Source organism: Nuphar pumila, chromosome 5 (assembly GCF_984573655.1).
Source record: "Nuphar pumila chromosome 5, dmNupPumi1.hap1.1, whole genome shotgun sequence".
NCBI lineage: Eukaryota > Viridiplantae > Streptophyta > Magnoliopsida > Nymphaeales > Nymphaeaceae > Nuphar > Nuphar pumila.
Window position 1 is genome coordinate 111,101,398 of NC_143253.1, and position 15,845 is coordinate 111,117,242.

Sequence of the window (15,845 nt, forward strand, 5' to 3'; positions counted from 1 at the left end):
CTGAAGCAACTCTTGCTTCTGTTTATCTGATAAATCGCTTACCTTCTAGGATATTAGGGAAAATATCCCCTTTTGAGATTTTATATAAGCTCGAACCTGATTATAATAGGTTACGAGTCTTCGGGTGTAAGTGTTTCATACTTACGGATAAAAATGACAAGCTCTCTCCCAAAGCTATCCCCTGCGCTTTTCTTGGATAATCTGAAACTCAAAAAGGATTTCGTTGTTATGATCTTCGAGATGATAAGTTATATGTCTCTAGAAATGTAACTTTTTTGGAAAATGAAAGTGGATTTGAAAAAAATGTTTCTTAGCAAGAAAATTTTGATTACTCCTTCCTTTTTGACTTATTGTCTAGTAATGGTGATATATCTAGTGATGATGATGTATCATCAAACCATGATGAGGAAATTGATGGTGATATTAAAGAACATAACCCACTCAATGAACAAGAAAACATAATTTCAAGTGATCCAATAACCTACTCAAGCAGAAACCAAGACACCTTTAGAAGTGCTATTGATCAATATAGTGAACTTGTTCCTGCTCTGGATCACCGAAGATCTGAGAGGAATAGGAGACCTCCAACTCGTTTTGTCTCTTTTGACTTATTTTCTCCCCGATATAGGGCTTGTCTTAGTGCCATTCATTCTTATTTTGAACCAAGAAATTTTGAAGAAGCTAAAAAATGTATAGAATGGCAAGAAGCTATGCAAAATGAACTTAATGCTCTTAAAAGGGCTGAAACTTGGGATTTCCAAACTCTACCCATAGGAAAGAAAACTATAGGTTGTCGATGGGTTTTAAGGTTAAAGCTAAGAGCGACGGATCCCTTGAAAGGTATAAAGCTCGCTTAGTTGCAAAAGGGTATGGGCAAGAGTATGAAATTGATTATTAAGAAACTTTTGCTCCTGTAGCTCGAATGGTTACAGTTAGATGTCTTATCACTATTGCATCTATTAAAAATTGGAATATTTTTCAAATGGATGTAAAAAATGCTTTTTAAATGATGATCTTAATGAAGAAGTGTATATGAATGCTCCACCAGGCATGAAGATTCCTAAAGATAAAGTTCTTCGTCTTCGAAAGACCCTCTATGGTTTGAAACAGGCCCCCAAAGCCTGGTATGACAGATTTACCAGTGTAATGCTGGAAAATGGTTTCTCCTCATGTTATACTGACACTGGTCTATTTACTAGAAAATCTAAGGCAGGGATTGTGATATTATTACTATATGTTGATGACATGTTAATTACAGGTGATGATGTTCAAGGAGTCAAGGGTATTAAGTCCGTCTTGACTTCAAAATTTGAGATGTCAGACTTGGGTTTTCTGATATATTTTCTTGGAATTGAGGTTTCCTATTCGCAACGTGGTTATTTTCTATCTCAGTCTAAACTTGCTTGCGAGATTATTGACAGGTCAGGAATTTCTGATGACAAAGTATGAGAAACTCCTGAAGTTGTGGGAGCAAAAATGAAGATTGACAACGGTGTTCCTCTAACCGATCCTACTCCTTACAGGCAGTTGGTAGGTTCTTTAATGTATCTTAGAATTACTCGACCTGATTTGTCACATGCTATACACATCGCCAGTCAGTTTCAGCACGCTCCTACAATCGTTCATATGAGTGTTGTGCTTCGCATCATCAGATATTTGAAGGGAACTGTGAATAAGGGAGTATTTCTATCTTCTTCTTCTGAATTGAAATTACTTGCTTATACTGACTCAGATTGGGGAGGTGACCCTAGTAACCGTCACTCCACCACTGGCTTTTGTGTTTTCTTAGGTGAGTCCTTGATCTCATGGCGATGTAAAAAGCAACAGAAGGTCTCTCTGTCATCCACCGAAGCCGAATATAGAGCCATGACATCCACTACCATGGAAATTGTATGGATTCGATGCCTTTTGGAAGATATGGGAGTACTGATCAGAGAACCAACAAAGCTGTGTTGTGACAATAAAAGCGCAATTTATATTTCCAAGAATTGCACCTTTTACGAGCGAACAAAGCATATAGAAATGGACTGCCACTATGTCAGAGAAGAATATTTGAAGAAGATCATTGATCTACCATACGTGACGTCTGAATATCAACTTGCAGACTTCTTCACAAAAGCACTATGTTCGCCCAGATTTCATTTTCTTCTTGACAAACTTGCGGTTATCGCACCGTAAGTTTGAGGGGGGGGTGTTAAAATGTATCTCCAAAAACATGTTGTAAGTATAAATATATATACTTATATACTTAGAGATACATATACATATAATATATTATATGTATATGTATCTCTACATATATAAATATATATATTTATTCATATTTTTATTTTCTTACCCTAAAAGGGTATTCTTGTAATCTTGCGCATATTCCATTTTGGAATATGTTGTAATTTATTTTTGTATTTTACATTTCTTCATTTTTTGTTTTTAATATTTTTTCATAAAGTGCATTGGGGGTCCCCCAATAGAGTCGTTGGGGGCCTCCAACGGTCACAAATGTGACCGTTGGGGGCTCCTCAACGACTTCTTTGGGAGCCCCCCTTTGCACTACTTTCATTTTGTATGAATAGGGGTGTTCCCCCTTGTAAATACTTAAGCTTGAGAGTCTCAAGCATTTGCTCCTTCTATAAAATACATGCATTATTGCATGTTCATTATTTTTACGCTTTTTGCGTATTTTGTTCAAGTGTTGTGAGAGTGCTTTCGTGCACTTCTTTTATAAAGTATTTATGCTTGTATGCGTATTGTTTCTTCATAGACAATTTCACACTAATAGCCCGAGAGAGAGAGAGAGAGAGAGAGAGAGAGAGAGAGAGAGAGAGAGAGAGAGAGAGAGAGAGAGAGTTTATATGTGCCTAGTTAGGGGCAAGGTTTTCTGACCAGGTTCGACTTTTCAACATCTCCAGGTATGAAACGAGAGAAAATAGACTTTAAATAGGATAAACACAAAGTGCCTGACGCTAGACACTTCATGTGTAAGACCCTCAAAAGTGTAAGAGACATTAAATTGGGTGTCCATTTTTTCAGATATGTTAAAAAATGAAGCATCCATGCAGTGTGCAGGAGTGTGGCTGTCAGTGTTTGACGCCGGCACCTTGACCCTCTAAAAGTGTCAAGGTAACATAGATTCTGGAGTTCCCTGACAGGCCCTCCCATTTAAAAAATTGAACATGAAATGAAGGAAACTGTTCATTGATTGATAATCATGTAATACTCGACAACTTAATTTTTATTCTTGACCAAATATTTTTTCCGCTAATTTCACCTTGAGACTTTTCTTTAGTTTTCTCTTTATTGTGCTAACATGCAATTATCTTTGCTTGCAGGCAGGCTATGTCGGAGAGGATGTAGAATCGATACTGTACAAGTTGCTTACGGTATGGTTTATGAACATTATTAGATGTAGTGTTCCTTCCCCAACACACACACACATGCACAAACCATGCACCCCAACCTCACCTCCTTTCCTCCAGCCCAATTATGTTGTATTCTTGTTCAAAAAGGCTATAATAAACTTTGATTACATGAGGTAACATGATTGCCATTCAGAGAGAAGATGACAATTTCTGTCTATGATGGGAGGGAGGGAAGAAGAAATAGAATATAGTAGGAGAGGCATACTTTGTGAATGTTTCTATAGCATTATTTGCAACCGTGACCTCATTTTTTTAGTGATCTATTGCAGTTTTTTATTTCCTATCCCTGATTTAGTTTTTGTTCTTTTAGTGTGATGTCCAAAGATATTACCTTTGTCTTGCTAGGAATTTTCTTAAACCATTTTAGATAGCTTTAGTTATGCAGCTAAAAGTAAGCTGTTTCGTGTCTGTCTTTTATTTTCAATACTTATGTTTCTATCTATGTTATCTTATAATAGGTTGCTGAGTTCAATGTTGTAGCAGCTCAGCAAGGCATGGTCTACATTGATGAAGTTGATAAGATAACTAAGAAGGTAGCTACTTGGCCTTAATTGATTAAATGAATTGATGCATTTCAGTTAAAATTCAGCAACTATTTATGCATCTCCTTGATACTTTTTGCCCACTCCCTATCTGTGTAGGCTGAAAGTCTGAACATTAGCAGAGATGTTTCTGGTGAAGGTGTTCAACAGGCACTGCTTAAAATGCTAGAAGGAACTGTGAGTATTTGTTTTCTGGCTGGTTTTTATTGCTGTTACTGATGCATTTGCTGGAATGTGGTTTATTGAAGAGTCTTGTAAGCAATTTTATGAGCTGTATTATTCAATATTGTGTGTGTTGCGTGTGTTTCTGCCATTTACAAATGTTGGTGAACTTGAAGGACATAAATTTTTAAGGTTTTTCTTATGCATGCCTATGTAATTATATTTTGTTGTTGAATATAGATATGTTTTGTTTATGTTTATTGGTTTCTAGCATTTGTTCTGAAAACAAGTTGCAATTATGAGTTGTGAAATACCATGAAAAGTTCACTTGTATAGATGTACAAATAACAGTGAATTCTCTTGCTTTAGAAACAAATCTTATCTTTAGCTTGTTGATAATTCTTTGGTTGAAAGCATAGGATTGAGCGTGATGCATATGAATCTGCTCTAAAATCACCAACTTGTGAATTGGAGATGGGTACATGTCCCAAAGAGAAGAGTCAGGCCACTATAGTGAAATCTGTTGTCTGACATTATAAACTAAACCAAGCTTAATCTTTGTTGACCGGGCTAATGAGAAGAGCCTGGCTTGACCTTGATAATTGGTACTAAGCTTGAAATACCTAAAACTTACTTCACTTATCTCATTTGTACCCTTAATTAACTGCCAAATCTTTTGAGCCACCAGTTGAGAAGCGAAGAAGATTAGAAAGAGAAGAGAAAAGAAAAGAAAATGAGACTGTAAAGGTGATTGTTCCATATGCCTTAGGGTTTGACGTTCTATATATTTATATTAGTAAACAACATAATATATAACTTGTATATGAAATATACACTTGAATGACTAAAACACACGATATAAATATATAACCTCATGAGACCTCCATTCCTAACATGCTTCCTCAAATTGCATGTGGTTCTTTAGGACTGGATAATTTGACCTTTAAATACTAATATTGAGCTGCACTCAAAGCTTTATTAAACAAATCAGCTTCTTGATCTTGTCCATTCACAAATGATGACTTCATTTCCTTGCTTTCAACATGTTCTCTAACAAAATGTTGGTGTGATTTAACATACTTCATTTTACCATGCTATACTAGATTAGTTGGGACGGCTATTGCACTTTTATTTATCACACTAGAGTAAATATTTTTTAATGTTTTGATGTGTACAACTCAAAAATATCAAATCCAGAGTACTTCAGTCGTCACTGTCACCATCACTCTATATTTTGTTTCAGTGCTACAAAGTGCCATGGTACATTCTCTCAACGATCCCAAATATACATTATTCCTTGTAATTTATCTTGTAGTTGGAGGTTCACCTGCTCAATTTGCATCCGAGTATACTATCACTACTAAGGACATTTTAGATGGACCACACGGTATCTTTTTATATATTAATCCATATGTGATGGTACCTTTGATATATTGAAAACTCCTTTTTAATCACTTACATATGACTTTCTTGAGGAATGTATAAACTGAGAAACTTGGCTTACCGAATCAATTAAGTATGGTTTGATAAATGTCAAATACTGCTGCACACCAACCATACCTCAAAATTTTTGAGACCCTTGAAGAATATCATCTGTTTTATCATTCCCCAATTCAATATTTAATGCCATGAGAGTATTTTCTTGCTTACAATCCACCATTCTTGTAATATCACGTATTTTCATACTTGGTTATTTTTAGTTTTTTCAAAAGTTTGATTAAGTATAAAAGAAAAATCGTTTGAACCTCGACTTTTAATTGATGCTTTTGAGTCTGGGCTTAGCCCAGGTCTCATCGGCTAGGTCAAGACGAGTCAATCAAAACGTGAGAAAAGTTTTATTTTTGACTTTTAAATTTAAGCGAAATTCAGGTTATTTTCGGGCAAATTTCGAAAGCAAAATTCGAGTTATATACCGCTGGATGTGTTTCGAAATTCTGAGAATAACGATATTTTATTTTCCTTGCTTCGGGTTACGGTTGGCCCGAAAATCGCATTTTTTAAAAAATTAAGCAGTTTGTTGGTTCAGAGCTGAATCGAACCGGATCTGATGGATTTGATCCAAATTAATATGGATTTGGACTTTATCCAAGGCCCATATTAATCTGGGTTTGATCCAGCTCACGACCCATTTGGATTTTTGAAATGGATTTGGATCTTGGATCTAGATCCAAATCCATGCCCAACGATTTTTCCAACTTTAAATTCATTAGAAACCTTTACATTGAATTTAATTAATGTTAAGAAGCCTCTCAGGTTAATTTGGTAATTTTTGGAAGCTTATGAAAATTTATTTATTATTTAATATTAATTAATTAATTAATTAATTAATTTAATGTAATTCTGAAAGTTTATTTTGATATTTGTTTAGGACTCTTAGTAGAGTCCTTAAACACTCCTAGAAGGATCTAAGAAGGTTTGAGAGGCTTAGAGTCCATTTGAAATAAAATTTTGAAAAGTCAACTTAAGAGTTCCGCAATTTTCGGAAAACTCTAAGAGAGAAGAGAGTTCCTGCTCGAGCTGCACTCTCTTCTCCAGCCCACCTAGAGCCCTATAAATAGATCAAAAAAAAGAGAAAAAAAGGAAAAGAGAGAGAGAAAGAGGGAAAAAGACAGGAGAAGAGAGGAGGAAGAAGAAGAGGTCTTTTTTCTTCTATCATCCGATGTTTCCACCGTTACTTTCTTGTTCTTTTTCGATCTATGGTAAAGGTACGGTTTTTTCTCTTGTTTCGAATGAGAAAAAGAGCATGGATTTGTATTTCATACAATATTTTAGTAAAAACCCATGAAAAAGAGTAAATCTGAATATTTACTCTAAGATTCATGGTTGAAATTAATGTATTTTCCCTTTTTCGAAATCTATTTTGGAATAAAAATACATATATGTATATATTATATATATATATTATATATATTCTTATGTGTCGTAGATCCATGGAGCTGGACCGATCTACCATGTATTAAACATGCGCAGATCTGGTTCAGATCTAGTGTTCTAAGGTTTTGAAAAAGAAAATATATATATATATATATATATATATATATATATATAATGCGATCTACATGTTGTTAGAAAATTCTGTGTATGCTTATTGTTTGATAAAACAGAAATTTTGTTCTTGGTTATTACTCGTGTTTGAACAACATATATTGTTGCATGTTCCATGTTAAGTTTGTCCTTTTAGATCCATGTAAAATCTTGAATGCAAAATCAACATACGGATGTTTCTTGATGGTGAATCTGCTAATGCATGCATGAGTGAATTTGAATGGGCAAACACATTGAATACCTAAGTTTTAAAACCTGCACATGCATGCATATTTGACAGACTTCGTTTAAATTTTATATTCTGGGTTTTGGCTGGCTCGGCAGGGACAGACCTAGGTCCTGCCAGGCCCAGCCACTCGGCTGGGCTGGTGCAGGCTGCCAGGCCAGCCACTTGGTTGGACTGAATTTGTCATAGTCTAGACCCAGCCGACTGTCGGCTGGGCAGAATGTGAGCAAAAAAAAAAACGAACCACAGTCGATTGGGCAATCGAGTCTGTTTGGCCCCAGCCAACTGCGTGTTGGCTGGGCAGAGTATTGAACAAATATATATATATATATATATATATATATATATATATATATATATAAGTGGGCTGTTTGACAGTCTCATAGACTGTCACAGCCCAGCCGATTGTGTCGGCTGGGCAGACCATACGTTTAAAAAAAATATATATATAACTATAACAGGCCCAGCCGATCCACAGTCGGTAGTCGACCTTGATTGGGCCCCAGCAGACTGGTTCAGCTGGGCAGAATTTCAGATCCAGCCACAACAGTGAGAAGGGCCCGTGCCTGGAGATTTTGAAAAAAAGAAGTTATAAATCAGAAACTGAAACAAAAAAAGAATAAAATCGGGAAGTCACATGGACTGTCATACACAGAAAAAAGAAAAAAAAATTCTGTTCTAAGCCAGCCCAGCCAACTAAGTTGGCTATGCGACTTAAGGAGTGACTTGGCAATGCAACCCAAGGAGTGACTGCAGTTGCTGACTTTAGGATAACATTGGCAAGGCAGTACTAATATGACCAATATTGTAACGCCCCAAAATTTCGAACCTTATAAATTCCTTGAAATAGTTGGAAAATTCCTTTTCTTTATAGAGTTTATTTCTAAATCAGCGGAAACGATTTCTTTTAAAAGAAAAAGGACGGGTTTGACAACCTTGGGCACGTTAGCGAGAAAACAAAGATTTACCATGGACGATCTGCAATAATACTTAGGAAACCATTCCTTTTATTTGAAGAGAGTATCAAGTTTGTACAAAATTTGGGTTTCCTCAAGGGAAAACCGTATCAAAAACTAAAAATGTCCAGGAGAAGCACTACGAGCAGAAACAGTGGATCCTTAAATCATCTCGCAGTCGCGCCATCGCCTGATGCACCTAATCGTCACCTGTACCCATGAGATGGGTTAGTTTTGCGAAAAACTAGCAGGAGAGTACAAAGACAGAAAGAACTAAATTAGGCATAGATAATTTATGCAGCAGGTAGTAACGAGCAAACTAAGCAGATAGACTGAAGGAAATAAGCTAAGTACAACAAACTGAAAAGGTGTGCATGCTCAATTTAGTTATTACTTGATAACCGGCCATGCGGGTACATACATGGCACGTGAGTCGAAACAGTCGAGTCCAAACCGAGTGTTCATTATGTTAAGTATTTTAATATACCTCGGTTGTCTGACTGAATCCTATTCCTATGGAGACGACCAATGGTCGAGAGAGTAAGTCCCCAAGGCCTGATAGGGATGCATCCAACTTCTGCAGAAGTGTTAGGCTAACTTATGTAGCCCCTATCCCTTCCCCTATCCTCCGATGACTGGGGAAAAACGGGTCTTTTGCCCTTTTTGAAAGCCATAAATGGACTGTCCATCGGAGTTGGTACCCTTCGTCCTCTCTCTTGACGAAGCAAGGTTGAATTGAGCGCGACGGGGTTTCTTAGCCGTTGCCTCATTCTTCATGCTCTGGTCCATTAGACCGAAACGAGCATCTTGCCTATGAAGGCGATCCCACTCTTATATGTGTTTTCAACAACCTGCACTAAGCATTAATCGAGGTCATAAGACTCTCTCATCCAATCGTCGTAGTACTAACATGTCTCGCATGTTTTAGAAGTACGCTTACGAGAAAAGGGATACAGGTCCTTAATAGGAGCCTCGGGAGTGTGTTTCGCAAAGATATAATGTTTTTTTTTAAATCTATTTTAACATATCAAACCTTTCGAAACCACACACAATCTTTCCAACATAAGGCATGTGATTTTCTCGAATCTGACATCCGATGACGCAGTGTCTGGGTGCTATGTAAGTCACGACACTGGTTTTGGTAAATGGGTTTCACAAAAGAACCTATCACCCAACAACTTGGTCTTGCTCCAGATCAAGGGTTTTCCCCAAAACGTATCGGGTGAAAAGAGGAATAGGTATTTCTCTCGAATACTCTGAGTCTATGGCAAGGAAAAGAAACAAAAGATAATAATGCGAAAAGGAAGTGCCTGGGCGCGAAGCGCGACGGCAAACAGGAACTGCGAAAGCAAGGGACAAGAATCGCGAAACCGCGTCCTTGAATTAAAAGACAGTAAATAGTAACTATGAAAGCAAAAGCCTGGGCGCAAAGCGCGACGGCAACAGAAACAGAAAGTGCGTAAGCAAAGGACAAGGACCGCGAAACCACGTCCTTGAATTAAAAGACAATAAGCAGTAAATACGAAAGTAAAAAGCCTGGGCGCAAAGCGCGACGGCAAACAGGAACTGCGAAAGCAAGGGACAAGGATCGCGAAACCGCGTCCTTGATTTAAAAGTGTACTTATATACATATAATTATATAAATATATCATTAAGTCCTTTCGATTATCAATTATTTAAGCTTGATTTAATTATTTAAGTCCTTGTGCAACTTCTCCTACCTTGGAGTATTGCGAGAATGAAGCCGTCTACGAACGTAGGTGATTGTCGGTTTAGTTCGCGGGGCGCGAACGGGCTCCGTTGCGTAAACTGCAAAAATACGTAGTTTAGCATGCATAAAAAGAATAGATAGGGAGAAAGCTTAGTTTCTCCGCAATCCACTGCAAGGGTCATTGGTCCCTACAATTGCGAAAGAGAACGGGGTAGGGTCCAATGACCCATACCGTTAAAAGAAATGGGTGCAGGGGCCAAATGGCCCTTGTCGAGTTTTGCTTGACAAGAAAATGGGACAGGGGCCAGAGGCCCCTGTCGGTCTAAAGAGGGGCAGGGGCCATTGGCCCCTGCTGGGTATCAAGGAAAAGAGGGGGAGTGCGGGGGCCAAAGCCCCCCCCCCCCCCCTGCGGCTTATCAGGAGAGGTGGCAAGGGCCAATGGCCCCTGTCGACCCTTTGCTCGACAGGAAAGAGAGGTCAAGGGAGGGGCAGGGGCCATCGGCCCCTGCTGGGTTTCCAAGAGGTGAGGCAGGGGCCGAAGGCCCCTGCTTCCTTTCTTAAGGAAAGAGTAGGGGCCATCGGCCCCTACACGAAGGGAAAGGCAGGAGCCATCGGCCCCTACACGAAGGGAAGGGCAGGGGCCATGGCCCCTGCCAGAAAATTAAAAAGGGCAGGGGGCTCCGCCCCTTGCCTGCTAAGAAGATGAGGGCAAGGGGGGCGGAGCCCCTTGCCTGTCGAAAAAGAGGAGGAGGAAGGCTCGGCAGGGCTGCCGGCCACCTTCCGGCGAACCAACGGAAGAAGAGAGGGGGGGGGGGGTGTTTACCTGGGCTGCCGAGGAGAAAGGAGGTCGCCGGGGAGGGGCTCGCCGGCGAGTGGATGCCGTGAAGGGGAGTGAGGGAACGAGGGGGAGAAAGAGAGAGCAGAGACAGAGGGGAGAGAGACGAGAGATGAGAGAGATAGTCGGGGGTCGGGGGAGGCTCGTAGGCCCTCCCCTCTCCCCTCTTGCCTTTTAATAGGGAGGGGGCGCACACAGGGCCCGCCCCCTGTGTCGCCGGAGGCTCCCCTCCTCCTGCGGGCTGCCAGTCCCCTCGAAAAGGGTTTTCGAGGGGCTGGCACAGGTTGGATCCGGGTCGGGTCTGGACCCGACGCGGGTCCGATAAAATTTTTTTTTTAACTGGTTTTACAAATATAGTAGTGATAATGACACGGGAGAAGAATAGGAACATCTAAACATGGAACTTTGAAACACTATGGATGACAGACAATATGATCAAGAAAAAAAAAAGGCATATTCTTTTGAAACAGATTGTTTGAGTTAAATGTGCTAAACTATGTCACATGGGTGCGGGTGCGGGTGCGGGTGCGTGTGCGGGGATTCGGCACTTCCAAAAAACCTGGGTGCGGGGTGCGGTAGGGGTAAAAATATATATATATATATACATATATATATATATATATATATATATATATATATATATATATATATATAGAAAGGGGTCGGAGGTTCCCCCGGCGCGGGTCAGGGTCCAATTTTTTTTGCTGGTGTGTTTGTTTGAAGACTTGTTACCCACGTTCTGCTTGTTGTGTACTTTGGCTCAATGGGACAAAATTGATGAACCGAAAGGATTGACAATCTGATCGACCCAGCCTGCTGCGTTCTGATGACTGTCATGATTCAATCATGTTTGAAACTCCCTGGTCTTCACGAAAAAAAATATAAGCGAAAGGTTTGACGTGGTTTTTTGGAGAGAGAGTCTTCACGAGGCCTACGACGCCACTGCCTAGGGTTCTTCAAATTTCATTTTATATACAGTTGCACACAGATGACAGCTAAAAGAAATTTATTGGATTTGACATGTGGAAAAGAGAGGTCTACACAAGGCTACGACTAGAGCACCCATCTCGTCAGGAGAAAAGTGAATACTAATAGCCACCAAGGCTCTACCACCACCATTATCATTTATTATGGAGAGAGAAAATCCTTGACGAAAAAGGATCTGGATGGTTGAAGCATAAAGACTTCAAAAGGCTCTTGAATTTTGGTTTTAATTTTTGAGGAAGATGGATCATCATTTCCAAGTTAACAGTATGTTTTCCAACGCTGTGAATTAATTGTTTGGAGGCAGGAATAGCATGGGATGCCAACAAAGCTCATTAGATGTTGTGGACACAAGTGCCCCTTTATAAAACAAGAGCAGCTGTCAGTAGAATTTTTTTTTAAATTCTGCAGCCCAGCCTATTTCGTAGGGCAATTTTTTTCAAAAAAAAAATCCAAACAAAAATGGACCGAAATGACCCTGGGTGCGGTCAACGCACCCAGGATCGGGTTGATCACACCCGGTGCCACACCCGCACCCGCGTTGAGTCAACGCGGGTGCGGCACCCTGCTAGCCGAATCCCTGTGACATAGGTGCTAAATACTTACAAGTCTCCTATATGGCTGCATGCTCAATTTATGCATAAGTGAGGGTCAACTTAGCATATGAAATTTTCAGTTATGCCTTTAAATTTCGAGATCTGGCTATTGGCATTAGACGTGGTTTTACGCATGCAAAAGAATGATATTTCTTGCATACTTATGCTTGTCATGGGATGCATGTTTGTAATAGTAATGTGTAGTTGTTTTCTATGCATGTGCATACATAAAATTGACAAGTTCTTGCATGTAGTTAATGACATGAATGTTTACATGTTTAATTGAATTGATTCATGAATAAAAGCATGCATGGGTTCTCATGTATACTTGAATTGCTTCATGGATGAAAGTATGTATTGGGCATGAGCATGTGAACACATGCATTCGAAAAGTGAATACATGCATTTGAATATTGTTGTTTCATGCACATCCATGAATTGACATGCATGATTGTGCGTTGAAAAACATGTAATGTGAAATGAATGCATTGGCTTGTTCCTTGTGACTTTTGCATATGAATGCATAGATGATCAAATGGATCATCATGGGTTGTGGAAGCCTTGAGCCGGTGTGCTCCTTGTTCATGCATTGCAAAAATCACATTGACATTATGGTTTTAATTGCACTGTTCTATTGTTGCCACGGGTGGTAGGCCATGAAGAGCTGCGCATGTAGATATGCGAGCTTATGCTATTAATTTTGCGGGATGAATTGCAAGTAATAGAAGTTGATATTAATAACAAGATAAATAAAGAGAACAGTGTAATTTACGTTTCCTTGATGTTTCTTTTGCGGAAAGATAATCTTAAGCTTAGCGGTTTTGAGGAATCGTAAAGATACTAAAACTCTGTGTACGTTGTTCTTGCTTTTGAACCCGATATTGAGGTTCTTTTCCTGACCACGATTTTAGGGAGAATCTGCCACTTTGCCTGGGAGTGGTGTGTAGACATAGCTGTCGTTTTGGTATACCAAGAAAGTGATACTTGTGGATGCTGATGTCCTTGGTGTCCCGACATTAGATGTTGATTTCTAATGTTTCGATGGATGGTGCTGTTTTCTGATATCGGTCGAGGGCTAAGTTTGGAACCCAATAATAAGATACAACTTGTATGCTAAGTTACCCTGGAAACCCTACTTGACCTCGGAAATTCTTACCCATTTGAGTATCCGCGGACAATAGTAATAATAAAAAGTGGAACTTAAATGTGTGTGCATCCTAATAGGGACATGCATATGAAAGAGAATTTGATTAAAGATAATAAATTATTCATGCATTGCACTGAAATCATGTATATTTCTGCTATGCATTAGATCATGCATATTTACTTGTTCCCTTAATTATTTTGTTCCCTAATGCATGTTAAATATTTGTATTGCTTAAATTATGGTCTCTGTTGTTTAATAATTGTTCCCTAATGCATGCTACTTTTCTTTGTTGCATAATTGATGTTCCCTATTGATGATAATTGTTCTCTTTTGTTTAGCAATTGATCCCTACTACCTAAAATGATTATTTAAATTATGAAGTTGTCATAACTGCATTCCTCTAAAATATTGCTTGAATCTTATTTATATTCTTTTTTTTTGTCTGTTTCATTAGAGGGATTCATATGCAAGATTCTTTGGATTTGGACACCTTAATTTTTGTGTTTTTTGCAGCCTGAGTTGGCTAGTGGGGAGGACTTGCTTTTGAGAAGAGTCACGAGGGGACTACACGACAGATTATTGGAATGACGTGACTTTTTTTTTGCTTTCTTTACTTTTATTTACTTATGTCTCAAACTATACGCAATTGAATAAATAAAGTTTGGATTGGTTTGGTATGAAAGATGAGTATAAGATCTCTTGTGGTGGTGGTTGTGTTTTAACTGTAAGACCTCAGGTATTTGAGAATGTTTCCGCACTTGTTTAAAAAAAATGTTATTTTTTCACGAGTATGAGTTGGGGTTATTATAGGTTTGATATTAGAGCACACCATAAAATCTTATATTTTATCATCTTTTCGTACCAAAATTTTTTATTTTGGTAATTGAGCCATGTCCAAGAATGTGAGCAAGTCATGCCTCATGCTCCAAAGCAGTCTCCTTCACTGGTAAGACTATGAGGTACTTTTATGAAAGTAGGTGAATTTCTTATATATTCATGGTTTATTTTTAAATTTTTATTATATGAATTAAGAAATTGTGATGTGCTTGTACAATTATATTTATTGTAAATGTACGAGATCTATCCTAAGAGGGTAGGATTGATCAGGGTATTACCTTGTAAAATTTTCATGTTTTAGATGTATCGTCGCAATCGTGCTTCGACTTCTTCTGGTGCTCCCGCGGATTGGCAGAAGCAGAGGGATTTTATGATGAATGCCCTCCATACCTTGACAGAGACTGCGATGACACAGGCGGAACAGGCAACACAGGTGGCGCAGGCAGCCACTTGCATCCATCCCTTTGAGGTTGTTTTGAACCCCGGTGGGGTTTCTTACGAGCGATTTATGATGTTGAATCCGCCAACCTTTTCTGGAAAGGCCAACTCAGAGGCAGCTGAGAGCTGGGTCGAAGAGACTGAGCGTGCGTTGACGTCTTACCTGTCCCCGAGAACAGAAAGACCGCTTTTGACATGTACTATCTAAAGGGCGATGCCAAGAAGTGGTGGCACACCCTGCGAAGGGTGAAGTACGCCGACGTAGGTGTGATTCCCTGGGAGGTGTTCAGGGAGGAGTTCTTGGACACATATTTTTCCTCTTACGTCGAGGAGCAGATGCAACAAAGGTTCCTCAACTTGACTCAGGGGAACATGGGTCTGGTGGACTACACCACTAGATTTTGGAGTCTTGAGAGGTACTGCTCGAACCTATTCAAGAATGAGAAGACAAGGGCGATGAAGTATGTGCATGGGTTGAAGGATGAACTTTGGATTTGGGTGTTGGGAGGCCGACCCACTACATTATCCGAGGTGATTGAGACTGTGACAGTATTGAATGAGGAATGGAAGAAGTTTAGGGGCGACTCGCAGAAGAAGGGTAACAATGGAGGTAGTTCGGCTGGTGGCGCGAGGAAGAACCTACCCGCATGGGGAAGGAGCAAGGGGGCAAGAGGCAGCGGTCCTAGGGGGGAAGTCAGCAGGGTGCGCAGCAGGGACGACCTCAGCAGAGGCAACAACAAGGGAAGGCCCAATCGGTGTGTCGCAGGTGTAACGAAAGTCATCCTCAGAGTTTTTGTCTGATATTCAAGGGGGTTTGCTACCGATGCCAGCAGCTTGGGCACATCGCTCCCTACTGTCCAAATCAGCTAGCAACTCAGGGAGGACAACATCAGCAGCAACCACCACCACAACAGCAATAGGGGCCTCAGCAGTAGCAGGGTCAGTGA

General features: G+C 39.7%; 1 protein-coding gene across 3 annotated transcripts in view; it reads left to right on the plus strand.

Annotated features, from left to right (window-relative positions):
* The window catches only part of LOC149838117 (CLP protease regulatory subunit CLPX1, mitochondrial-like), an 88,780-nt gene that overhangs the window by 41,982 nt on the left and 30,953 nt on the right, over nt 1–15,845 (plus strand). For all 3 annotated transcript variants that reach the window (XM_090006388.1, XM_090006387.1, XM_090006389.1), the window contains 3 exons: nt 3,334–3,380; nt 3,878–3,952; nt 4,061–4,138. In XM_090006388.1, the coding sequence (XP_089862514.1) occupies nt 3,334–3,380; nt 3,878–3,952; nt 4,061–4,138 (200 nt within the window). The remainder of the gene's footprint in view (nt 1–3,333; nt 3,381–3,877; nt 3,953–4,060; nt 4,139–15,845) is intronic.